This window comes from Colobus angolensis, unplaced genomic scaffold (assembly GCF_000951035.1).
Source record: "Colobus angolensis palliatus isolate OR3802 unplaced genomic scaffold, Cang.pa_1.0 Scaffold198, whole genome shotgun sequence".
Lineage (NCBI taxonomy): Eukaryota > Metazoa > Chordata > Mammalia > Primates > Cercopithecidae > Colobus > Colobus angolensis.
Genome location: NW_012115132.1, coordinates 6,385,234 through 6,412,905, shown reverse-complemented (window position 1 = coordinate 6,412,905; position 27,672 = coordinate 6,385,234). Strand labels below are relative to the sequence as shown.

Here is a 27,672-nt window from a genome sequence, read left to right as displayed (position 1 = left end):
TTTTTGCCTTTAGTAAACATGACCTCAAAATTCTGCTTTTTTTTTTTTTCTACCACCGGCAGGGTAATAAATTAGAGGTATGTATTCGCTATGATAATTTGAGAATAGCAATACCACCAAAGTAGAATTTGTGTCAAATTCACAATCAGAATGGGATGTTTCTTAATTCTGTTAGGTGTCTTAAAAAGCGCATCATCTAAGATATGTACACACTGAAAATTTCATATACAGCTAATAACCTAAATGTTGCACTATAAATTAAACTGGCTACCCTTCCTATTCCAAATATCCAATAAAATTGGTGATTTCCAAAAGCACTATTCAAATATAAAATGTGAATCTTAAGATTTAAATTTTTTTACAACCACAGAATGATTCAATGCTCTTCCTTTTATATATGCATATGCATGTATATGTATATATTAATGTAATTTTATCAGATCTCTGAAATTTAGTAGATTATAGCCTTTGAAGATAATAAATTATAGGGTTGGAATTTGGCTACTATTGTAGAACATAGCTAAGGAGTCTCTTGTTGAAGGTTTCCTACTTCAGCAGCTAATGTGGAGGAACTGAAAAGGCGGTTAAAATGATGCAATAGAACTTGAAATCAGGGATTTAAGGAAGTGGAGGAATTGAGAAAAACAATTTTTTAGAAAGTATTATCATCACCATCTTGCTGAAAAAATGCAAGCACTACACTCAGGTTTCTTATACCATTGCTTAATAAATTGTCATTTCAAAGTCTTAGACTATATAAACAGTGGCAGAAAAGGTAATATTCCATAAACAATATGGCGTCAAATGAAGATGTCATGGATGAAAACAACTTTTAAGTGGAAAAAGGAAGGAAAGGGGTTCCAGTGATATAGATATAAGGCCCCCAAATATACCATACTCTGAAAATGCAGTATGAATGTAATGAAACATAGGACATTTCATTCCTGCCTTATAACCAGAGGCCGTAAGTCACTTGAGGCCAGAGGAGTAATGACATGCTGAGAAAACAACAAATATTGACAATTATAAAAATACAGCTCCATGTATATTCACTGGAAGGGAGTTCCCTAAATTGAACGCCCTCTTGAAGGGCACAGAAACTGTTTCTCTTTTTTCCGAAGTTACTCATAATAAACTTGCTTCTTCCCCCCAGGAAGGATTCTTTGTTTCTCTCTGTACAGGGGGCATCTCCTCTTCTGTATTCAAGCCCTTCTCTTAGCTCCAGGGCATGACTACAGATGGGAAAGGTAACAGCTTTTATAATTAACTGTGCACCTCTAAGGGGCGTTTTTCAACTCTGCTAGAGAATACTGAGAAGCACAGATAGGCTTCAGAGAATCTGCAGGAAATGAGAGCAGAGCAGCCAAGCAGACATTGGGAAGAGCAATTTTTCTTCCCAGTATACATCCAGAAAGAACTGACTGGTCTATGACCCGCAGGTCAAAGCACGGGGCTAATGGAATTCTATTTCCTAACTGGATCTTTTGTAAAGGTTAGCTAGTTTCTGATCCTACCTTCTATGCACGAACAAAGCTTCAAAATTATCCAGAAAAGCTCAAAACTTTCAGAGTTAAGGTAAAATGTCCAAGAGGTGGTGTGTCAGGCATTGAGCAACTACCACTTATGGGAGCTCATGAATTTTCAAAATCTAAATTTTTTTTTAACAACGCTGAGTCTACAGAGTATGAAGACAGCAATGAGGATCTTACCTTACTCAGAGGTTTTGTTTTCTTTATCCACATGGAACTAGGTCTTTCCCCCTAAAAGATCCTGTTCATATCAAATGCATGGCACTCTTCTTTGGCCACTTTGCACACTATTCACATTTAGGCTTTTCTCATTTTTCCCCTTCTTGTTGGCAACTCGACAACAGCGAGCATTGTCATTTGTACATAATTATATCGTGGGTTTCTAAAAACTCTGTATTTTTGTATAAACATCTCATCAAGGACATTACATTCTTAGTGATTTAAATCTCTTCTGACTTCCTTATTAACCATATACTGTCATAGCAGCTTAAAATTTAAAAGTCATTTAGTTATTTCAATGTAACAGATGTACATCCTTCTGGGATTCTAAACCTCCCTTCTCCAAATATGGCCTTGTTGTTTTGCATAGTCACCAGGAATGATTAACCAACATTCAATCTGAGCTAAGAGCAAAGACAAACAAGTGACTGCCTAACACTGTATCAAGTAAGTGCACAGCACACACAAACACACATGAGCTACTTGCTGCCACTTTGGCCTTAGGAGTCTAAATCCCCAGATTGAGACAGATCATTAAGTTTCACTTCACACACAACACAATCCCATATAGAAAGAATGTGTGTTCCTCCTTTTGCCCTTCAAAACAAATGAATTATTTAAAAACGAAACCTTCCTACCCGTAACAGGGACTGGGATTCATCCTTGGGCTTGTTTTCTCCCGATGCAGGATACTGCTGGGGGAGGGCCCCAGACTTCTCTCCGCCAGCTGGCACCCCCTGCAGGAATCCCTTGGTTTCCACAGCCAAGCCATAAATAGGTCGCGCCAGATGGGCAGCTTCCACATTGGGGCTATCCCTTAGAGTCTTTGTCTGCTCTTGGGTGCCGGACACAGGCGTCAGCAGCCCCAGGCTTGCTTGGGTGTATGACGGACTGCCCCGCAGGATGTCTGCCCCTCTCCACGTCACGCTGCGAAGGTCATCACTGGAACTCTCGGTCCAAACTTTCTCTTTGAGCCCGTCCTTCTCCTCCAGCTTCTCTCTCTTCACCACACTCTCAGAAACTGGCTCTCCCATTTTAGAGTCTGGAGTGAGCAGATTGTAGACCTTGAAGTCAATTTTGGGCTCCTCCTTGATGGTGGATATGGCATGACCGTCCTCTTCGCCGTTGGCTGTAGTGATGTCCTGTTCCTGGCAGTGAACAGTGTTGAAGTGCTCCAGTAGTGACTGAGTATCAGCAGCTGTAAAACTGCACTGACGGCATTTGTAGCAGCTGTGTGCTCTCCTGGAGAAGAAGAAAACAGTTATTGCAAAGACAGCGTTCTGGAGGGTTGTTTTATTTTTAATAGCCTTTAAGCACCTGAATTTTCTACCTACTCATGCAATGTGGTAGGTAGAAAGAACTACAATATTCTTAACACCCAAAAACTGGAATGTAATTAACTGGCATTTTCAGTTCTATATAAAGTTCCCTTGTTATATTAGCAGTAATAGCCATAACACAGACACACACACACACCATGCACGCACGCACGCACGTTGCTCGTGCTTGGGCGCATACATTCCGGGTGATTAGCATTAAAACTGGTTAGTTTGCATTATTATTAAATGCCCCACTCTGTTCATTTTACCTTGATAGATGCATTTTACCCTGATGGATAATCATTAATTATATTATTTAACTCACTATTCTTATGTTTTCACACCTGATTTCAAATGTCTCTTTCACTTTCTGTTATTTAAACTAAATTGAGGATTTTCCCCCCTGTAGATACACTTCAATTTCTAATGCTGAAGTGCTTTGTACAGCTTTTCAATATATTAAAAGGAACTAAATTTAAATATAAAATAATAAATCATTATCAAATTATGAAATGATTTGAAAAAAGAAATAAAGTATTATTTTTGGTATCAAATTTAAATCCATTTAGTGAATAAAATACTGCTGACTGATCTAAACTCTAGAAAATCAGATGTACATATAACGCATGATTTTTCTCGAAACAAAGTCTACCCATCTATGAGAACATATACACATTCAAGAAATTGAGTGTCTGTTGAGTGTCAAACATCTTAATAGAGACTTTACAAATATATTCATTAAAAGGGTGTGTGTGTGTGTTTTCTTTTTAAATGGCATAAAACAAGACGATTTTATTATCAAATCCCCTACCATCTTCTGCTGTTAAAGAGAGAACAGTAACTGCTATATTAGGACAAATATTTGATTAACAAAGAAGAACAGAAGTATTGCACTGTAAAAAGCATACCCAAAAGATACACAAGTGATGTGGAATAAGGTATATTTTGTTTAACTATAAAAGCTGTGTATGGCTTTCTAAATAAATATCGGGAAACACTTTCTACTTCCCTGATATAACTTGCCATGAATTACCAACTTAAAGTAACAAAATAAATTTTGCGAGATATTACTTAAAGCTGTAAGATACAAGTTATGTACTCATATATGTAATTTTTGATAATCATCAAAATATTTCTTTGCCAGGCACTGGGTGCACATTGGTGAATAAAAGATAGAAAGTCTTTGCCCACCTAGTGCTTAGAGTCTAGTCAGGAGAGACCAGACAGAAGTTTCACATGACTATAAGTCTGTAAGGAAAAAGTGTGACAGGTACTAAGAATGAAATGGATGGTAATTGGTGTCAAGGGCTGCGCAGGTAATTAGGAAGGACTTTCTGAGGGAGATATATGAAATCAAAGGGTGAAAAGAAGCTATCCTTGGAGGATGAGGAAGGGGAAAGGAAGCCACATTCCAGCAAGTCTGAGACACTGAAAAGAGGACATTGTGGTTTTAGAGGAATAAATGAGAGGAAGAATGTCAATTGACAAGCTTGAAGGGTTATCTAGAGCTCTGTAGGTCATGGTAGCGATAGGAGATCTCTTCAAAGGTAAAGGAAGGCAATCAGCTGGGGAGTAGGTGCTCAGCTGCATGTTTTAATTACTCTGGGGCTGTAATGTTTATCAATAACTTCATTTCTTTATAAGACATGTCAGATGGCTGAAATTCCAAAAGAATGTTCCTATTTTATGGAAGCAAAATTCAAAGGTATAAAACATGTAACAAAATCTCAAGTATTTGTTGAGAGTGCTTAATGTAGCACACAAGAGCTTACATTTTGTCGAGTAAATATGGATATTTACTTTTTACAGAAAATTGTTTCCAATCTTTTCGCCTATTTTTTTCATTAAGTAGTAAAGATAAATACAACAAATGACAAACAGTGGGAAGATGAATTGACCATAAAAGCACAATAGTAAAATTAATTTCCTCAAGTGGAAATAGCCTAACCTTTAATGTGAAGATGGTTATGACCAAGAGAAACAATCTTGCCACCAATGTCAAGGCCAGAAAATTCAAAAACAGGACTAAGAATACAAAAGACAATAGACACTACCTAAAATCTAGGACCTAGAACCTCTGTGGGTCTCATCTACAAAAGCTTCTTATCAAAACCACATTCTAGCCAGGGACTGGTGGCTCACGCCTGTAATCCTAGCACTTTGGGAGGCAGAGGCAGGCAGATCACCTGAGGTCAGAAGTTCAAGACCAGCCTGACCAACACTGTGAAATGCCATCTCTAATAAAAATACAAAAACTAGCTGGGTGTGGTGGAGGGAGCCTGTAATGCCAGCTACTTAGGAGGCTGAGGGAGGAGAATTACTTGAACCCGGGAGGCGGAGGTTGCAGTGAGCTGAGATTGTGACACTGTGCTTCAACCTGGGCGACACAGTGAGACTCCATCTTAAACAAAACAGAAACAACAAAAAAACCACACACAACTAAAAATTCTAGTTTAACCTAATGGGAGATAAACACATAAATCCAAACTTACCTACTAAATATATTCTACACAATATATTGAGTCATGGAAATTAAAACAACAACAACAACAAAAACTTCTGAAAGCACTTAGCAAACCATGATTAATTTTCACCCCAAGATGGTTAGAATGGACTCACTGTCTACTTTAGCATATTTGTGGTTCCTTAACATGGTGAGATCTCTGCTTGAAATCTCTAAAGAGATCCATGCCTATAAATTAAGACTATAAATTACCACTGACACTTCTACCAAAACTGGTAAATCCAGTGACAAAGTGCCAAAGGATTACAGTGATTCTGTTTCAAGATATTAAGACTGTAAATACCAGGATGACAAGAAGGAGAAAGGATCAACATATATGAAAAGAAATACAAAATTCTTGTGGACCACACAGCAAAATTATTTTCAAACAGTAGTCTCTTAGTTCTTACTGGTGAAACAACCAACCACATGTAAGAGTGTAGACTCTTAAGGAGAATGCTTAAGCTTCAAACTTTGGCTCTATATTCTACAATGTAAGTAACTTTGAATAATTTACTGAACCTGTCTCAGTTTCCTCATCTGCAAAATGAAAATAAAGTTGTCTCTTGATAGGGTTCTTGTGTATATTAAGGAAGTAAATGAGAGTTAATCAGTATAAATCCTAAAATTAAATAAAGCCCCTCTGTTCCCTGTGAATCCACATTCTGTACTGTTTCTGCAAGAGTTTAAACTTACAAACTGATGATTTGGTATCATTCTTTGCCATTCCCCCATGTACCTCAACCACTACAAAAAATATATATGTATTTTTAAAACCAAGTGTATGTCCTAGAAGATCCTTTGCTTTAGGACATGGCCCGGTAGAATATAGTCTATGCTTTTCTGCTTCATCTGGCAGCATTCAATGACATGAAAGAATGAGCAGTTTAGCCTTTCACTGCTTGATTGTCAAGCTTTACTCTTTTTAAATTAATAGCAGTCAGAGCCAGTATCTTCAAATTCTAAATAACAAAGACAGTAAGGGCATTACCTGTGTTTTATTAAAACCTTGGGAGGTAAGGATGTTTTATGAATGTATTCATTAAAAATTGTTTAGAACATGGCATATCTAGGAATATACCTAAGTAATTAAGATTATGTTGCTTCAGCATCTACTAATTCTGAATAAAGATGAAGGGATAGGGGTTGATTACAAATATTTCTAGATTGCAGAATCAGTAGATATTGAAGTTACATCATCTTCATCTATTATTTAACTAGTACTTCCTCCCAAATATACAAGGTCCTAAGTCCCTGCCCAAAACATGAGTTCATTACAGGGTATCACACCCTGAGACAAGGTGTCTGAGTCTTCTAGGTTTTCTAGTTTGAAGTTCCTATCCCAAAGGAAAACTCCCTGACTCCTGGCATGTCTCAGCAGGAGCTGCTCTGATCTGCCCGGAGAGGACCTCATGAACCAAGCGACCTAGGCAAAACCGCCCATGGTACAGGTGCTGGAGAGCTGTAGGAACACAGAGAAGAGGGGGGATAGGTATAAAGTACAAAGGAAACAGAAAGTGCAGGGGTAAGTTTTCCGTGAGAACCAGGTTTTATGTAGAAAAGGAAAACACATTTTAACAGGAAGGATATTACAAGGTTGTAAAAACAAGCTCAATTCACACTTCTTTTGAAAGTTCAAAGCACTCATGTCTACAGGTTCTCACGTTCCACTGAAGTATATGGCCCATTTCACAGATAGTAAAATGGAGAAAGAGTGCCTTGCCCATTTCATCTGTATCAAGCCAAGAACACAGGGCTTCAAATTCCCAGAACAACGTTTTATTTTTCTATTTTCCACTGCCTACCTTTCTAATTGTATATAAATGTAAACTACTGATGATATGCCAAATGAAAACACAAGGGATGGAAAAGGTCTTCTAAGAGAGAAAAAAGAAACTGACTACAGCAATGGTTTGCAAAACAGGCTGGGCAGCATTGCAACCTGAAGAGTTTCTTTCTCAGCAATAGAGATTCCAAGGCTTCCTTGTCCCACTGAACCAGAATATCCTGGGCATAATCTGAGCATCTAAATGTTGAACTTTAGCAAAGTCCTCAAATGACACCAATGCAGGGACCAGTACCCATAAACTGTATTACTAGCTACATCATGGCTCTAAGCAACTTAATGAATAAACGCACAAGACATCTCCTAACTCCCAAGGCTTTAATAAAATACAGGCAATGACCTTGCAATGACCTTACTATTATTGTTATTCAGAATCTTAAGATTCTGGGTCTTACTACTATTAATGAAAAAAGAGTAAAACTTGACATATAAGCAGTAAACCGCTAAACTGCTCAATCTTTCAGGCTATTGAACACCACTAGGTGAAGCAGAAAAGGCAATCTGCTACAAAGTGCTCTTGAGACTTGAACAACTCCTTTCTCCTTATATTCTCAGACCTAAATGAATGACAGAAAATATATTAAAAAGACAACATTACTGTCAAAAGCCTGGAGCAATATAAACTTTTCAATAACCTATGCTAAAATCTAGACCAATGCTTCTCAAACTAATGTGTAAAAATCACCTGGGGATTTCATTCAAATTCATATTCTGATACTAGAAGACTAGGCCAGGATCTAATATTCTGTATTTCTTCGTTTATTTCAAATTTTCCCAGACCCTGATAATATTCTGTATTTCTTACAAACTCCTAGATGATGCCAATGCTGTTGGTCCCCAGACCACATCTTGAGTAGCAAGAATCACGCAACTATGGTCATAAATAACTCATGAGAAGTGTGTTGGCTTGGAGTGGACTTTTAATATACCTGTTTATACTCGGCACTTTCAGAACATTCCCAAATGATTTTTTTTAAGAGACGAGGTCTCACTATGTTGCCCAGGCTGGCCTTGAAATCCTGAGCTCAAGGGATCCTCCCACCTCAGCCTCCTGAGTAGCTGGGATTTGAGGCATGCACCACCATACTCAGGTACAAGAAGAATATTTTTATGAATGGCAACATTGTTATCATTCTTAAGTCACATACACCTTCTGAGTCAACACTCACAGCTGTATAAAATAAACTACAAGCACAAAATTGTCAGGAATAATCCCAATTCATTTTTTCTTTAGCACTGTTTGGAGACTGTCTTTAAATATTCTTTAGTGCTAGGCCATTTACATATATTGTCCACAGCAATAACACGAAGTATATATTTCCACCTCACTTTGCAGATAAAGAAGCGGAAACACAGACGAGTTAATTAACATAAACATATTGAAGGCAAAATAGAATACTTTTGCTCTTGTCTATGGTTACTGTTTCATGTATGTTATTTGATAGTTAAAGCAATGGTTGTTCAGGAATCAGTACCTAAAAGATTTGAGCATATTCTCTGACACGTATTATTCTCTCAATAATAACTGACAAGATCTTCAATATAATGTCACACTTCCAAATCATAAGACTAGATTATAATAAACCCCAGTAAAAGGAAACTTTTCTCAAGTATAAAAGTTTAGTCATTGTGAAAGTACATTAATGTGGATCCTCCTCCAACCTACTAAATGCATTTTCTTTTCATCAGCATTAACATGAAAACTTCAAAGACATTCAGGAAATTTTTCCTCTATTTCTCAAGACCCAACTTAACCACCCCCTCATCCATAAAGACTTCCCAAATGATTCGATCCAAGAAGAAATCTAGTGTCTTCCTCATTACTCTAAATCCTCTTCAGTTTTGTATTGCTCTTCAGTTTTTTTAATCACAGATGATATTTGATTAAAATCATATATACCTCACTTTACAGGTATATGTAATTACCCTAAGGTTGAAACCAAAGCTCACACATCTATTGATTCCCCTCATCACAAAACATCCAAATAGACAGTAAGTATCTGCTTAATAACAAAGAAATGGACAATCACAGCTCTGGACGTTCAGGATGCTGGATTTAATATGTAGGGTCACAAAGCAGTGGAGAAATACTAAGATGTACAGTGATATTTTACAGATGGCATATTTTGAGTGATCCTATGAATAAACTCTTCATTAGCTAAAAACTCCTAAAACTTCTGGGTACATTAAGCCAAACTAATTTCAAATTTTTTACAAATATATGCTTTGCACTAATTTAAATGCTATATCCTCCTGCCACACTGATAGCAAACACTTTCTTCATATTATCTGAGGAAAAAGATGTCGTTTTATAGATCTCCTTAGCATAAGCATAAGGTCATCACATAAAACACAGAATGCTCAGTTAAATTTAAGTTTCAGATAATAAATGAATGTTTTAGTGTATGCTGCATAAAATATTTGGGACATGCTTTTATAAAATGTCACTGTGTCCCATACAATATTCGACAATGTGGAGACAAGTCAAAGAAATTTTGATTAAAGAACTAAATCATGCTTTCTCTATAGGCAAACGACATCAAGTTGCCTAAAAATATCAAATTTGTATTTAACTCAAGTGACTTAGAACCTCTGTGAAAAAATAAGTGTTATTCCTTATTCTACTTTATAGAATTTTCATGTGCCATAAAAAAGCTTTTTTTTTTTTTTTTTTTTTTTTGAGACGGAGTCTTGCTCTGTCGCCCGGCCTGGAGTGCAGTGGCCGGATCTCAGCTCACTGCAGGCTCCGCCTCCCAGGTTCACGCCATTCTCCCGCCTCAGCCTCCCGAGTAGCTGGGACTACAGGCGCCCGCCACCTCGCCCGGCTAGTTTTTTGTATTTTTTAGTAGAGACGGGGTTTCACAGTGTTAGCCAGGATGGTCTCGATCTCCTGACCTCGTGATCCGCCCGTCTCGGCCTCCCAAAGTGCTGGGATTACAGGCTTGAGCCACCGCGCCCGGCCTAAAAAAGCATTTTTATCCTTCCATGTTTCAATACACAATAGCCTTTATTCACAATAGTAGTATTTCATTCATTAGTAGAGAATATTATGAATTATTTTCATAATTCATAAAGCATTGAGGAATGCTTCTAGAAAGAAATCAGCTAAAAGATGCTACTCCTTTACTACGCTCTGATAATATTTTTATTTTTATAATAAACCAACCCACAGTGTATGTGAAGTACAGCTCTGAGGCATGCCTTGTTTTTTTCTTTTAAATGTTAACTTGAGATTTATGTCATCATTTGAAGAGCTCTTTTTACTAAATAACAGTATATTACTTTCAATATTTTTTTAAATCTTAAAGACAATCAATGAATAATTTAAACCACAGTTTTTATTCTTCAATGACTAAATGAGGCATCCAAGTAAATGAATAAATCATAAATACTAATTGATTAGACTTTTAGAGGTATTTTTTGGTTACTACAGAATCAAACAACTACAGATAAATTATCACAGAAGTGGGGAAAAGGAAGGTGATTCAAATACTTAAGTTTAAATGTAGTTCAAGTAGGTCTGAAATCTAACAAAGTTAGTCATTTTTGTAATATATGCATTGTTGGTATAAATGTCAACAAGTGGCATGTGGCATTACTGACACTGTAAAATGATAAAATGAAAAATGAGAAAAGAGTGGCAGGAACAAAGACAAAAACAGAATTACAGATGGATTATTAGGTCAATCCTTGAGAACTATAAAATAGTTAAAAGAGGAGAAACAGTCTACAGAAGATAATCCAAGATAAACTGAAATTCTGGATGAAAATAATTATGTTGTTTACTCATCCTGCATTTTTAAGTTGAAATAATCTGATTAGGATTTGCTCAGTAATAGTAACTGGCCTTTGGGGAGATGGAATGAAGTGCTTATATCTTCAAGTAGTAGAAAAAATACTAGTAACACCATACCTTAAAAATCAAACTTAGGATTCCCTTTAAAAGGTAAATGTTCCCTACAAAATGATCTTATAGAAAGACAAGTCTTTCTACAAAATAGAAAGTAAATAAGGAATAGGAAATTATTTATACAAATTAAAATGGAATTGAAACTGTGGCTAAAATGTATTTTATTCCAAGACTTGATAACTGTTCTTGCATAGTATTCAGAAGCATTAGTTCTGAAATTTCTAATAAATAATGTATACAAATAAAGGTAATGTCTTTGTGAGGTTTTGTTTGCTTGCTTGTTTTTTGGTGAACTGTAATATCCTGGGTAACTTTTTGTCTCACAATAGGTATTTTCTAATTGAACTATCATGCCTATTTCAAGGTATTACAAGCAACTGATTTATTAGGTATTTTTTTTAAATATGACACATAATATATACAAATTTAAATGTAACCATGAAGGCCCTCACCCTTTTAGAAATTCTGTATTAACTCACTGTATACTTGGAATTTTCAGATACGTTGATAATTAAATGATTATCGTAAAAATCCCTTCTTCAGAATCAGCAAAGTACGCAGTCCATATTCTTTCACGGAGCTTTTGTGAGATAGAGACTGAGCAGGACCTAAATTAATTTGACCACCTACTGCAACCAATGTCAACGCTTTCAGTCTGAGTTTACCTATTTTATGTCTGAAAGTTGAAGCACTGTTTAAAAACTTTAAAATGTATTCGTAAATCTCTTAACACACAGAGTCTTGTCATTGCATACACTACCAAAATATGTGTGCGGTTTTCCGCATTTTAGCCAACAATGAACATTTTAATATTTGTACTAGACAATAATTATATTACTGAGTCTGTGGCAGTTCTTTAATAGTAAGTTCTTTAACAGCGATATTGATCATTGATTCACATATTTAATCTACATGAGCAGTGATGAGAATGGATGCCTCATTTTTTTATTTTAAAGTTGTACAAATACACACACACATATTCATTGACATCTAAGTTTGCAAACAAATTAAAAACTGAACTCATTACAGAATCATAGAATGTGATTTTACATAAATTGAGATCTATCTGTGTGGAAAGAGGAAGAGATTCTAAATGCATATAGATATGATTACATATGATAAAGAAAGTACTATTTATGGTACAGTAGAATATATGTATATGATATACATGAGTATCTCATATATACATATATGTATGCATACATACATATATACACATATGTGTATATATATTTATACATACATATATACGTGTATGCATGTCATATGTATTTATACATACATATATAGGTATGTGTATACATCCGATGTATGTATGTGTATATATCAGATGTATTTATACATGCATATACATATATGTATACATGCATATGATATTCATATGTATATCATATACATGTAACATGAATATTTGTATGCGGTTTTATTTTGTTATCTTTTGAATTTACATAAAAAACTATCCCAATGTGACTTGTCTTTATCATCTGTTTTTATTCAGTCAAAATTAAGATTCATTTATGTTGTAGTCACTTGTCATTGACTAAATTCACTACTGTAAAACATTCCACTGCTTGAAAATTCTACAAATAAATTAATCTTTTTTGGAAAGACAATCAAGAGTTTTCTCCTGTTTTTATTTTGGACTGACTTTGTTTTGGTTGTTCTTTCTAAAAAATGCAATTATGAACATTTTTGCACATGTTTCCTAGCAAACCCATGCAAAAGGTTTTCTTCTGAAAAGTAAAATTATGTAGTCACTGGGAATATGAACATCTGATATTGCCATATTTTGCCAAATTTGCCTTCCAAAGTAGTATGTTCCAACCACTTCTATGCCTTATAAAGTGTTTTGTTTTAAAATCTATGTTTTCTGAGATTAATAATCTCTCTTTTTTTATTTGGTTAGAATTGGCCCTGTATAACTTTATCAATCCTTAGCTTTTTGTTACTGAGGTCTAATTTCATTGCACTGAGTCAAAGGATATATCCTACGAGATACTGCTTTTTGAAATTTAATTTTTGACTTAATATATTGTCTCAGTTTTTATAACTGCTCTATATGTGCTTTAAAAGCATGTACATTCTCTAATTGTTTGGTACAGAATTTGTATATTTTTATTAAATCAGGTTTGATAATTTGTTGTTCAAATATTTTCCATTTTGAAAAATGTTTTGTGCTTAACTTTTAACAAGGAGTTTTTTGTTTTTTTTTTTTTTTTTTTTTTTTTTTTTTTTTTTTTTTTTTTTTTTTTTTTTTTTTTTTTTTGAGACGGAGTCTCGCTCTGTCGCCCGGGCTGGAGTGCAGTGGCCGGTTCTCAGCCTCCTGGGTTTACGCCATTCTCCTGCCTCAGCCTCCGAGTAGCTGGGACTACAGGCGCCCGCCACCTCGCCCGGCTAGTTTTTTGTATTTTTTTTTTTAAGTAGAGACGGGGTTTCACCGTGTTAGCCAGGATGGTCTCGATCTCCTGACCTCGTGATCCGCCCGTCTCGGCCTCCCAAAGTGCTGAGATTACAGGCTTGAGCCAACAAGGAGTTTTCTTAAAACTTTATCATTGTGATTGTGGTGTGTCATGTGTTCCCTGTAGTTTCTCGATCACTTTTTGCTTTACTTATTTGTATTTACATGTTATGTATTTAGAACCATTGTATCTTCTGAAGAAGTTAAACTTCTTATTATGCAGTTATCCCTTCTTTCCTCCATATGCTGTTTGTAATAAAATCTTAAAATTGTATGAGATTAATAAAGATACCTCAATTTTCCTTTAGTTTATATTTGCTGGTATAACTAAGTCTATTCTCTTCTTTTGAACATCCAGAGACTTATGTTTCAGATGTATATCCAGTATGCAGGATACAGTTACAATTTTTTTAAATATCACCTGGTATCTTTTCAGTGGAAATGTTTAACACACACACGTTAAGACTTTTGATATCAGCAATTTCTGTAGATTTTACTTTAAAATGTCTGTATGTCTAACTTTTCCCACATATTTTCTCACCTTTTTTTAAAAAGTTAATTGAATTTTATGGGTGTTCTTTATTTCATGATTCCATTTTTTTTCTCCTCTATAGTTTTGGAAGTTACGCATTTATTTCCTATTCTTTCATTAGTTATCCTTAAATTTTTCCAAGTATATATAACAAAGTCCTAGCTCACTAACTCACCTTAGTCTTTGTCGTCCAGGTCAGTGGCATGATCATGGCTCACTGGGCCTCGACCTCCTGGGCTTAAGTGATCCTCCCATGTCAGTGCCTGAGTAGCTGGGACCACAGGTAATCACCACTATACTCAGACTTTTCTTTTATAGATAGATAGATAGATAGATAGATAGATAGATAGATAGATAGATAGGATCTTGGTATTCCGCCCAGGCTGATCTCAAACTCCTGGGTTGAAGCCTTGGCCTCCCACATACTGGGATTACAGGTGTGAGCCACTGTGCCCCACCTAGTCTGTTCCTTTTTTAACTGCATAAATGAGACAGGCAATGTTTGTTTAGATTTGCTCAGGTGTTTCCCTGGTCTTCACTTCTCAGAAAATGTCTCTGCTTTGCTGTTTATTCTTGGGAGATAGTTTTGATGGTCACATAATACAAGGTTGACTATTTGATGTTTTTTCAAAACTCTGAAAAATATTCCTCCTTCCTCCAGTTTCCATTGTTGCTAATAAAAAGTCTGTCAACCTAAATGTCTTTTCTGAGTAGTTTGTTTCTTGTTAGTCTACAGCTGCTCTCAAGGATGTCTCTGCCTTGGCATTCTCACTTTTGTTACATGTGTGTGTAACTGAATTTATTTGCATACATCATCCTGTTTAGTGTATGCTACGCTTCTTTGTATCTGAGTATTTATGTCTTTCATTAGTTCTAGAAAATCGTTTTCCATTTTCTCCTCAAATACTGATTACCTACTCTCTATTCGCTATATTTTCTTTCTTCTGGGACACTCATTAGATGCATGTTAGAAGAGCTCATTATATTCCACATCTTACTATATGTCATTGATATTTTGCATCTCTTTGCTCTCTCTTATTCTGTCTAATGCCTCATTCTGTTTAATTCATTTGCTCTCTTTAATTGTCTAATATGTAGTTTAATCGAGCCATATGTTTTAAGTTTGAAGAGTTAATATTTCTCAATTAAAACAATGTTATTTGTTACTTTTTTGGTGATCTTGATTTTTTTTTTAAATTTTACTTTAAGTTCTGGAGTACATGTGCAGAACGTGCAGGTTTGTTACATAGGAATACATGTGCCATGGTGGTTTGCTGCACCTATCAACCCATTATCTAGGTTTTAAGCCCCATGCATTAGGTATTTGTCCTCATGCTCTCCCTCCCCTTGCCCCCGACTCCCCAACAAGCCCCAGTGTGTGATGTTCCCCTCCCTGTGTCCATGTGTTCTCATTGTTCAACTCCCACTTAATAGGTGAGAACATGCGGTGTTTGGTTTTCTGTTCCTGTGTTAGTTTGCTGAGAATGATTGTTTCCAGCTCCATCCATGTCCCTGCAAAGGACATGAACTCATTCTTTTTTATGGCTGCATAGTATCCCGTGTTGTATATGTGCCACATTTTCTTTATCTAATCTATCATTGGTGGGTATTTGAGTTGGTTCCAAGCCTTTGCTATTGTGAACAGTGGTGCAATAAACATACATGTGCAAGTGTCTTTATAGCAGAATGATTTATAATCCTTTGGGTATATACCCAGTAATGGGATTGCTGGGTCAATGGGTATTTCTGGCTCTAGATCCTTGAGGAATCGTCACACAGTCTTTCACAATGGTTGCACTAATTTACACTCCCACCAAGAGTGTAAAAGTGTTCCTATTTCTCCACATCCTCACCAGCATCTGTTTGCTGACTTTTTAATGATCGCCATTCTAACTGGCGTGAGCATGGTATCTCATTGTGTTTTTGATTTGCATTTCTCTAATGAACAGTAATGACGAGCAGTTTTTCATGGTTGTTGGCTGCATAAATATCTTCTTTTGAGAAGTGCCTGTTCATCTAGTCTCATGTTGCTTGATCATTTTTAATTGTAACTTTCATATCTTTGAATTCTTATTCGTATTTTATAACTGAAAACTCCTGTATCTAAAGTGACTGGGTATCTAGCTACATCTATTATTTGTGTTTTCTACTGATTTCACATATGGTGGCTTATTTTCCTGTCCATATGGTGAATTTTCATAATAGTGAGCTCATGTAAGATTTATCTGTATCCATCAATATCTGGGAGGTAAAAATTGGAGTACTTTTCTATAGACAAATTTGTGTTTAATTATGACAGAAGTCAGAGGGAGGACTAATGTAAAAATCCTAGCCACCTTCAAGATCTAAGCTTAAAGCAAAACTCAGATTCAACTCCTTCTCTCTATGAGTAACTCCAGGCTTAGTCCTCTGATCAAATGCAACATCGACACTGGCATTTGCCCTCAGTGTAACCTCACATTCCAAGCTCACCCTTCACTTCTCCCTACTCTGTGTTTACTGCACTCTTCATGAAAGGTAGAACAAAGGCTCCAAAAATTTTTCTTACTTTGTAGAAGTCTGGCAATGCATTACAAAATACGTTTTATCTAGTATAGTTGTTTTGTAGGGAAGTAATCCTCCTACTTATGCCAAATACCTAAGTTATAACACTGAAAATTTTGATAAGAAAAGTAGCAGTCAATAGAGAGCAGGTACAAAGTTGAATTAAATGATAAATAATAATAGAAATGCAATGAGAAAACCATTTATAAGTGGAATATAATAACCCAGTTATGATCTGAGTTGGGGGATCATAGGTAAATGCTAAACATTAAGAGAACGGACCAAATCCCTGTTGCTGACTAGATCATGGTTACAGTTCCACCAAGTTTAACTTAGTTCTTAAAGAAAACAGCCAGGCCATGGAATCGACACCGAGGTCTTTCAATCAGAGCTCCAGATCAACTCTTCTGCTTCTCAGCTATAATCATTTTATAGCTAATTATTTCACATGTTGTACAGTTCATGGCTTATGCTAATTTTTACTACACCGTTAAGTCTTCTATATAAAGCACTCAAAAGCCTAGAATATTTCACAGAAATAACATAGAATTATGGCAGAAGTTTCCCAAAATGAATAATCTGAGTAAACAAATTTAATTATACAGATACTATGTGATGAAGTAAACTTGTCCTCTTATTCTATCTTAAAAATGGGGCATTTTTGGAAAATGCTTTGATAGCAGATCAAGTTCTGAACATCCACGTGACTATGTCCTTTCACATCTCTGGGGCTGCTATTACTGTTCAGCTTTCGGTAGAGTTTCTTTATCTTTCCTACTAAGCTGTGACTTCTGAAATCGGAAGGCTCCAAATTTCAAATATCTCTATAAGAACTCAGAAACAGATGAGCAATAAACTACTCAGCACCTTAAAGGATCTGTGGTCAGTCAAACTGTATCAGGATTTAAACGTAAGTGCAAGAATATTTTAATGCCCTATGGACAAGTGCTATTTAAATTTTTAGCTAATAAAATGCTGAGAAGTTGACTTAAAATTCAAAATGAACAGACAACTCCCATTTGGTATAGAAGCCTAGGTCCTCAGAAGAGTTCCAAGACCATATAATAGTGAAGGATTAAAATGTAGCTCACCTTGGAAATCTCAGCTTATTCATAACTACTGTGAAGTCAAAAACTCACAGGGATCTCATTTACATAAAGATATTCACTGAACTCCCATTAGGCATCCTGCCACTGTGTTAAATCGTGCAGAATCAGTGGTGAACAAGAAAAGAATAGTTCTCTTTTCTCTAGAGCTTACTTTCTTTCATCACTGAATATTAACTAAATTCTGACAGTATTCAGTAATAGTTTTATTCATATTTTATTTCTTGGGGGATTATTTTGTTTACCTAAAGCATGTGAAAACCCTGTTTTCCCAGACAGATTCTCAAGCAATGCCTCAGCTGCATCAATAGAAAAACCACTTGTCCAACTGTACTGGTAGCTAGATGTATCAGAATGAGTGTGTGTGCACATGTGCGTGTGTGTGCGTGCACATATGTGGGTAGGCAGGTCCAAGATGTGTGTGTGTTCTGGCTGGTTCCCTCACGATTAAAGAAAATCATGACGATTTCTCAAAATCGTCCTTGTCCTTTTCAAAAAAAGAATGGACCATCTGATTTTTACATCACACAACAAATATACATGAACAATATGCACATACGCATATATCCACACTGGTAGAGCTCAGAAAGCAGCTGATGTCTGTGAGCCTCAGAAATAAATTAACATGCAGCTAACATCAGAGGAGCCAGAAACACTCATTGCAAGTGTGAACACACATTTGATTGCAGGACTGTGTCTTTCCCAGGGCTGACCTTATAAATTAAACAGTGTAAATCTCAAGTAAGTGTTTTCTGAACAATTTTGATTCACTGTGAGCACTGGGATGTCCTTCAAATTAACATCTAACATTATTAGCCTATTGTTGGATATGAACTGCTTCATTATGGTGACTGAAAAAACATACACACACTCGCACTAACACACAACTTTTAAAAGGAGTGGAAGAAACTGTTTAACATCTTGGGGTGTAGAAATTGAAATGAGTAGATTTTTAGACTAGGATATTGATATAGTAAGCAAAACTTTCTACTTTGATGTCGAAAGGCATAATAATGAGAAAGTACCCAATGAGCACTAAATAATACCTAAACGCAGGGTACCACCAACGCTTTGCTGAACTAATTCCTATTTATAACCAAGTCTCAGTTTAAATGCTCCTTCCCCAGGAAGGCATTTCCTAATCTACCATATTAGGTTATGTTATCATTATATTCAAACACACTGCCTTGTACTTCATCTTTTATGACAATTATTACTCTTGTAATCATCTAAGTGTCTCATCTTTCCTACTACACTGTAAGTTCCACGAGGGCACTGACTATGTCTTCTCTTCTATATTCATTCAATGCCTGGTACAATAGGATTTTTGACATCAGTTAATTAAAGAATGAATGCATAAATGAAATAAAGATACATATCCTATACTTATCTCTAGATATTATAAAAGATTAACAGGGAAAGTTAATGTTTATAAAGAGAATAGAGTGAAAGCAGAAGGAAAACACAAACATCCCACATCCACTTAAGAATCTGGAATAACTCAAGCAGTTTTACCTACTTGGAGAAGAAGTAAGTCTGCATCCAAAATCACACATATTACAAAAATTCTCACCTTTAGATTACTGTTTATATGCCAAACAAGGATGCTGCAGAATTGTTCAAAGCTAGAAGAATATATAATCTCATTTTAAAAGAAAAATGAGCAACAGGTTCTCAAAAGTTTTCCTCAGAATAGAGAATACGATATATTTACAATAGCAACTTTCATTTGGGAACTGCCCTGTCAAAAAAATATAGGATGTGGAGTCATATTTAGTAAGGACAAATAAATGGACTATGATAAATTAGTAAACGCATCAGCATTATTAGAATCACCGTGAATTTAAAAAGACAATCAGTAAATGGTATAAAACAAGTATCAAACATGAGCATACAGTCCAAAAGAAGGAACCAAATTAAAGTCTACAGTGATCACAGCTACAACTCTATCACCTGCAAATCTGTGATGATCTTTCATTTGGTCTTCTCCTATAACTTCTCCAAGTCATCGGACTCACTCCCAACAATTCCTGGTTCAGCCTTCTTTCTGTGGATTTTTTCAATTATTTTATTTGTATATTCCTCCTGATCTACCCCCCTTTGACTCACCTGTAGTGTCGGGAAATCTCTTCTTCCACCTGGGTAATAAAATCACATTTGGTACATGAGTGTTCTTTGCTTTCCTTGACAGCCTGCTGCCCATCCGATCCTTGCAGGTGATTCGCTTCTTGTTTGACATCTGATGCTTGGGACTCATGCACACCCTCATAGTGAAAGAGGAGTACATCTACGTCAGGGGTGGTGAATGAGCACTGATGGCACTGATGCTTGACTCGTGAGCTTCCGGCTGCCCCAGGAGACAAGTGCAGAAGCAAGAGTGCGCAGTGGGAACAATTACTTTTTCTACAAGCAAACGGATAAGTAATTTCTCCAAGGTGCTTTTCTGGGCTGCAAAGTCCCCTGGGACAGAATGGACAGTGTTTAATGGTACACTTGTGAATGTTATGGAGCTGTTGATAATGACGGAGAAGAGGCCCCACCACAATTACATCAGGGCCATGGCTTTTGGAATATCGGAAGTCACAGAACTGACAATTGTAGCTCGTTACCATATTGTCCTCGGCTCCCTTGCTGGAGAAGTCCTTCTTTTTAGCCCCACTCGAGCTCCTGTCTGCCTTGCTCATTATCTCTCCTTCTGAACTTTTGGCTAGATCATTCTGATTAATGACAGAGCCCCTGGAAAGCTTATCATTCACCTCTGGATTAAGGCCGCCTGACTGCACTGCTCCGTGCTGCTTGCCATAATGTTCTAGCAGTTTAAGTGAGCTAGATGACTCACAGCTGAAACTACAAAATTTACACCAGTAGTAACTGGTGGCCTCTGTACCGTTTTGTCTCGAGGAATCGAGGGGCTTGATGGGCACTGAGTACCCAACAGGAGTGTCATCTCCTGCTTTGACTGTTATCTTGTCCTGCCATTTTCCCAAGTCTCCAGAATCACTGGATCGAAGTGCCGGGATGGACTTGTTAGAGTTTTTCTCCGAAGGTTTTGCAACCTCAGAGGAGGGGAGAGAAGCTTTTATTTTGTTTGGGTGAGTCTGAAGAAAATGTTGTTCTAATTCGGTGGACGAGTTGCCCATATAAGTGAAATTGCAGAATTTACAGCGGAAATACTTGGTGTTTCCTTGGCAATCTGGTGTTTTCCGTCCAATGCCAATGAATGTTCCACCTGAAGTCACCTGGAGAAAAGAAGAAATGGACTTTACTTCTGAGGTGTCATTAATTCAGTGGGTCCTCTGCAGGGGAGGGGGAGGGTACTGCCAAGTATTCCACATCAAAAATTACAATAGTACTCCTGCTTATTAGGAAATCACTTGAATAATCAGAGCCAAATAAATTCACTCTTCATTTCTCAACAGTTACTCTTTGAGAGGCTCATTATGTTATACACTGTAGGCCAAAGTAACAGGTGAAGGTAAGTAATAAATGTACTATAATTTGAAAGACTGAGTAATATATTTTTTAAACTAAGAAAACAATTTTCAACACAGTACATTTTACTATTGCCTCCTTCAAATCACATTCCTACAGAAGCATCCAAATCACATGGGATTTCTTTTCAAAAGGTGAGGCGTTACTGTCAAAACTAGAGGCACTTGCTCAAAAAGTACTCAATGCAGATGTTCTCCAATGAAATATTCTGTTCAGTTCCTACAGCAATGAGGCTGCAGGCAAAGATGAGGTCGCTGTTTTAGGTAAAATAAAGGTGCTCAAATGACCACCCAAAATGGCTTATAATTAAAGCACAGTGAAACAAACAAACAAAAAGATGAACTGAGTACACAGGAAATACTAGTGAAGAAGAACCCTGTAAATAAAGAATTTTGAATGTTTCCCAATCTAGAACAAACAAACAAAAAAGAAAAATCTTCCATGGCCTTATTTGATTAAGGTTCTGTTTCATTGCAAAGGGCTCCCAACTTCTCACATGAGTAGGTCATGGAGATGTTTGAATGGTAAAATAAAATAATTCCACCATAAAAATAACTACAGCTCTGCTTTCTTTCCCAAATTATGAAATTACATGGAATCAGGACTATGAAAGCCTTTAAAGGGCACTTTACGTAAAATTCTTCCTTCATTCTCAGTGTGTATCTCAATAGGCAGTACAGTTAAGCCACCACTGAGGAGCCAAAATTCAGAGTTTAAAATAGAGTTTTTGAATGAAATACTCCAAAAAGGGGGAAAAAAAATTCTCTTCCAACCACCAGGGAATTTTTAAATTTTCCCAGCAACCAGATATAATATATTAAGCAAGTGGCATAATCATGTTCTGCCTTCTTCAACAGCTGTTCAAAAATGACACGTGTGATCGCTGTTCATATCCAAATCACTCCATGAGAAAAGTCTCAGGCATCTCAAAATCATGTAAAGGCTCTATTTGAAATGCAAATAATATTGCTGTAGTACACTGAAAGACATGTTTGTACCTCTATTGTACAGGACTAAGATTGAAGTATTCCTTTTGCTATTAAAAAGAGATGTGACCTTGATCAAGTTACTTAACCTCTCTGGCCAATAGCTTCTTCAACTGGGGCAACCTCTAAATTCATGTCCAGTATTATAGTTCTAAGAAATGTGCATTAATACATAAACAACTCAACATTTACTGTACATTAAGATAGGAACTTAACAAAAGTTTCCCACAGCCTTTAATCAAAGGATGTAATGTTTCGCATTAGGCAATGTCTATAGCCACCACCCCAATCACATAGATTTCAGTCTGTCGATGACAGACTCTGTCGATGACAGAGTATCAGCCAGCCAGAAAGCTAAGAATGGGGCACCCTTCCAGGCAGCAAACCAACAATCATTCAATGATGTGAGAGATTTCAAAGTCATACACTCAGGGACACAGCACAGAGCATTCTAATCCAGCATTTAAGTGACTAAAGCAACTAAAACTTGCACTGAAATACAATTCATAATATTATAAAAATCTGTACATATATTTCCCAATTCAGTGGAGGTAAAGAGAAAGTTTATTTGCAAAAATATATATATATATATATATGTGTGTGTGTGTGTGTGTGTGTGTGTATATACACACACATTTAAATGGATAGCCATCAATCAGGTTCTTTGTTCTGGAACTTAAACTTGATTCAAAAGGGATACATTCAGATGTATCCCCTTCTTCTTTAACATAGGCAAAGAAAGAAAGTGTGCAAAATCTAGAGATAAAAAATTTTCTTGTTTAAGCTTTCACATTGCATCAGCGTTGCCAAGCTTCCCTATTATAAAATGCTTTGAACTTCTGCTTGTTGAACCAAGATTCCCAAGAAACCACCAGGCATCATCACTATTTCTTTGATTTTGCAATCTTTAAGCCTCAAGTGCCATGACCACACTGGAAGGGCTGAACAAAGAGCATACATATACTTAAGAAATCCCTAAACATATGATTTTGAAGTGGATTTACATTATTACTAAGCATCCCAACATCCTAAAAAGGTTGCTGTTGTTTAAAAACAACCTAAAAAGTCAGAAAACCCAGGCTACGAATCAATACTATCAGGAGAAGGGGACTACGAAAGAAAGGCAGTTTTGTGAAAAATTATCAGTAAAGCATTTTGGTTTAGGATTAACTAAGCTATAAAAAACGAGTTAGGTCTTTGAAGTTGGTGTACGTGTCTAGATGTGTTTTTTTTAACCCAGGGAAAATGTGCCAACTTCATTATTTAAGAAGCTTTTAAGGGCTATATATTTTAATTATGCTGAAGAATAAATACCTTCATACTATTGACTGCTCTTTTAAAAATCAAGCTAGCAAATGAAAATTCCCGGATCTCATTTAATGGTAAGAACAATACTGACACTTCTATAGGTTATATACTTGCCTTTTTGGTTAATATCAGCAGATGATATTAGTATTATATATTATTAAAAGCTAATACAATATTAGAATTACATATTTTAAAAAGCAGTTTTGGAAAACATAATGACAGTGTTCTATTCCTTTTTTCTTTCAAAAAGAAAATCTAAAAGCTTTATTTGTGGCAATTTTTATACTTTCTATACTAGCAGAGGTACATTCAAGTCATAGTGAAATATAACTGACATACAACATTTAAATGCCATTTTACAGTAAAACAAAATTTATTATTTTAGGAGACACTACTGGTGTCTACTGACCACATTCATTTTATTTGCATGCCCCAGATATCCCATTTTAAATCTATTCTTTTCTAGGGTAAAAACAAATATACAGTGAGAACAATTACGCAAAATAAGTGTTTGCAGCAATGGTTTACTGAAACGTATTGTCTGGAAACAGTGCCTACACATTCATAGAATATTGCAAACTTTTCAAATGGCTAAATCCAACATGGAGTAGAAAAATTTACTGCTTCTTATCTATGACTGTATTAAAAAGAGAGTGCAAGCAGAATAAAGAGTACAGCTTTCAAATTTCCTTCTTTTGCTAACCAGAACTTTAATTATAACCCTTTAAACCCAGCAGTTCCTTCGGTAAAGATATCCAAATCTTTACAATTATATTAAACTGTAATTTCTGCTTGGGCCAAAAACTACATGTATTTATCCCTCTAATTAGTAATAACTAAGTGTTCGGCTTGTGTCAGACTCTGCGATAGATATTAGACATATAATATTGAAGAGGTAGACAATTTTACATTTTAAGATTAAAAAATTGTAGATAAAACCCTTTATTCATTTGTATTTACATCTGCCTGTATTTATTTGCTTCTAGAGGAAGTTCTCTAGCTCAAATTCTATGAAAAGATCCATTATTTAACCTCCTGGCACCTCAGTTTCCTGGCCTCTATGGATATAATACTGTACAACTTGTCATTTTATAGGATTATTATGAGCATCAAGTGAGAACTATAGATTTGTGCTGCCCAACAGTATTCCCTGAGATGATTAAAATGTTCCATAGCCTTCCTTGGCCAATATGGTAGCCACTAGCCACAAGAAGGCTTGGTAAAAATGAAGAACTAATTTTTAAATTTACTTTCATGCATTTTTCTTAGCATTTCATTAATTTATTTGTAATTAACTGAAATGTATGTATTTTTAAAATTTCTTTTTTAGAGGCAGGGTCTCTGTCACCCAGGCTGGAGTGCAGTGACACAATCTCCGCTCACTGTAACCTCCGCCTCCTGGGCTCAAGCGAATCCTCTCACCTCAGCCTCCAGAGTAGTTGGGAAAATAGACACACGCCACCATACCCAGTTGATTTTTGTATTTTTTGTGGAAACAGGGTTTCGCCATGTTGCCCAGACTGGTCTTGAACTCCTGGGCTCAAGCTATCCACTTCCCTTGGCCTTGCAAAGTGCTGGGATTACCGCATGCACCACCATGCCCAGCCTAAAATTTAAATAGCCACATTTGCTAGGGAATGCCATATTAGATAGCACACTCGACATGTGCATAGATAGGATTATTATTTAACAAAATGAATCATTCAAGTAAATTTTTCCTGCAAATGGGATAAAGAGATTAAATAGAAAGGAAGTGGTAAATTCATTCAGTGACAAACTCACACACTTGTCACTATCAATATTCTTAGCTGTAAATGCAAAGGTTCAATCTGTTGTTACTAAGCTAATGCTTCTGTTTGTATTCCTTCTTGAGCTAGAGGAATAGTCTTATTCATATCTAGAAGAAAGCAGGAGCTCAATGCATTTTGACTGAATGAACGAAGGCAGAGGTGAGCAGATGAAAATTTCTCACCAAGGCCCCTGAGTTACCTGAGATACACTGGCCACAGTACTTCATGGCACCCTTGCCACTGACTTGACCTGACATACATGGCCTTCTTCAAGAAACTACAAAATGCATCTTTTATCCACAAGCAAATGACTGCCTATGGAGTCCTTTGATTGTGAATTAAAGTTATATAAAAACACCTAAAACAATTAAGGCACAAAAATGAACAAATTTTAAAGTCTTTTTCACTGACTAAGGACTAGCATGGCTTTTTATATTTGATTTTAGCCCTAGTTTTAAAAACTGTTCCTTCCATTAAGTGTTTTCCATGGCTTTCATTTATAATTTACTTACATATGTCTTTTTACGCACAAAAAAAGGTCTTACCGTAGAAATGAAGAATATAAAAGGGTTGGTTTTTTCCAAGGTCATTAATCTCAGTTTTATTCTTTCCTTCCAATAATATGGAGTAAAAACTAATAAAATAATATCTAAAATAATATGTCAAAGGAAAATATTTCTTAAAGCCTCAGAGCTCTTAAAATGACACCTCAACACATGTACTTATTTTCAACGCAGCAAAGAAAGAGTTGTTTGAACTAAACACAAACCTTTTCTCAGATGTGGTTCATTTTCAAGTACTATAATTGATAGCAACAGAGACAATTATAAGGGTACTAATCTAAGAGAACTTGAGGTTATGGGCTGATAGTCAAAGAGGTAAAAGCTTAAAAATAAAAAGCTAAGTTGTTAAAAAAAATCATTGTTCAAATACTAATATTTCAAATAACTTGAAAAAAATCTGTAAGGGCCAATCTTAGCTGAAAATAACTACAGTCAGAATTAATCTGTTTATATACATTGAGAATTTTTCTGCATATACAGTGCTTCAAAAAAAACATTCTAGAATACAGAGTGTGTTTCAGTGATATACTTTTGATGGAGAATAAATGTTTAAGAATCTCAATAACAAATCTAATTATATGGCATTGTCTTACTCTCATGTCATGCATAGCTTATTTCTGAGGTTTATTCCTATCAGTGACACTGTAGCAACTCCCTTATTTGGATTTATAATATAAGAGCCAACCAATGGCAGGGTAGGATACAGGAGAAACCAAAACTTAAACTCCTATACTGGGCACATTGAAGAAGCAAATACTACATATTCCTCATTATGCACATTTTTATTATCGGCTTTTTGCATTATAGCAATAAACAGTTTACCCTAAACTGGTTTTCTCATTTTACTCAGTATAATTCTGAATTAATTTTTCTATAGTTATCTGGTATTTCAGATGACAGAGTACTAATAAATCTTAAAGTACATCTTAATAGCCCAGGGACAGTGGCTCATGCCTGTATTCCCAGCACTTTGGGAGGCTGAGGCGGGCAGATCACCTGAGATCAGGAGTTCGAGACCAGCCTGGCATGGTGAAATCCTGTCTCTACTGAAAATACAAAAATTAAGCTGGGTGTGGTAGTGAGTGCCTGTAATCCCAGCTACTCAGGAGGCTGAGGCAGGAGAATCGCTTGAGCCTGGGAGGCAGAGGTTGCAATGAGCCGAGACCGTGCCACTGCACTTCAGCCTGAGCAACAGAGCAAGACTCCATACCAAAAAAAAAAAAAAAAAAAAAAAAAAGTCCATCTTAATAATTTGGAAGACGATCTTTTACGGGAAAAATAAGCAAGAGAAAATGCAGTTCAAGTGGGTTACAAAGCTAAGTGAATTCCCCATAGCACTCCTCTATAGCAGCCAACCTGCAGGTGCTGCTGGTTCATAACGGAGATATGTCAGAATTGCACGTGTATTCTAAAGAGCATCTTAATGGGAAAAGAGAAAATCTAATCTCTGAAAATATAGAACATCCTTCCTCCAGGGAGGGTTACTGTTTTAACACATCTACTATGTGCCAAGCACTGGAAATACAAAAAGAATCCAAAATCATAACATTTCTACGGTTTAGCACAA

The 27,672-nt window shown here is 36.1% G+C and overlaps 1 protein-coding gene across 2 annotated transcripts in view; it reads right to left on the bottom strand.

The window, feature by feature from the left end:
* TRPS1 (trichorhinophalangeal syndrome I) overlaps positions 1-27,672 on the bottom strand; it is a 291,848-nt gene that overhangs the window by 175,313 nt on the left and 88,863 nt on the right. For both annotated transcript variants that reach the window (XM_011941095.1, XM_011941096.1), the window contains 2 exons: positions 20,076-21,205; positions 2,387-2,990 (listed from right to left, as the gene is read on the bottom strand). In XM_011941095.1, the coding sequence (XP_011796485.1) occupies positions 2,387-2,990; positions 20,076-21,205 (1,734 nt within the window). The remainder of the gene's footprint in view (positions 1-2,386; positions 2,991-20,075; positions 21,206-27,672) is intronic.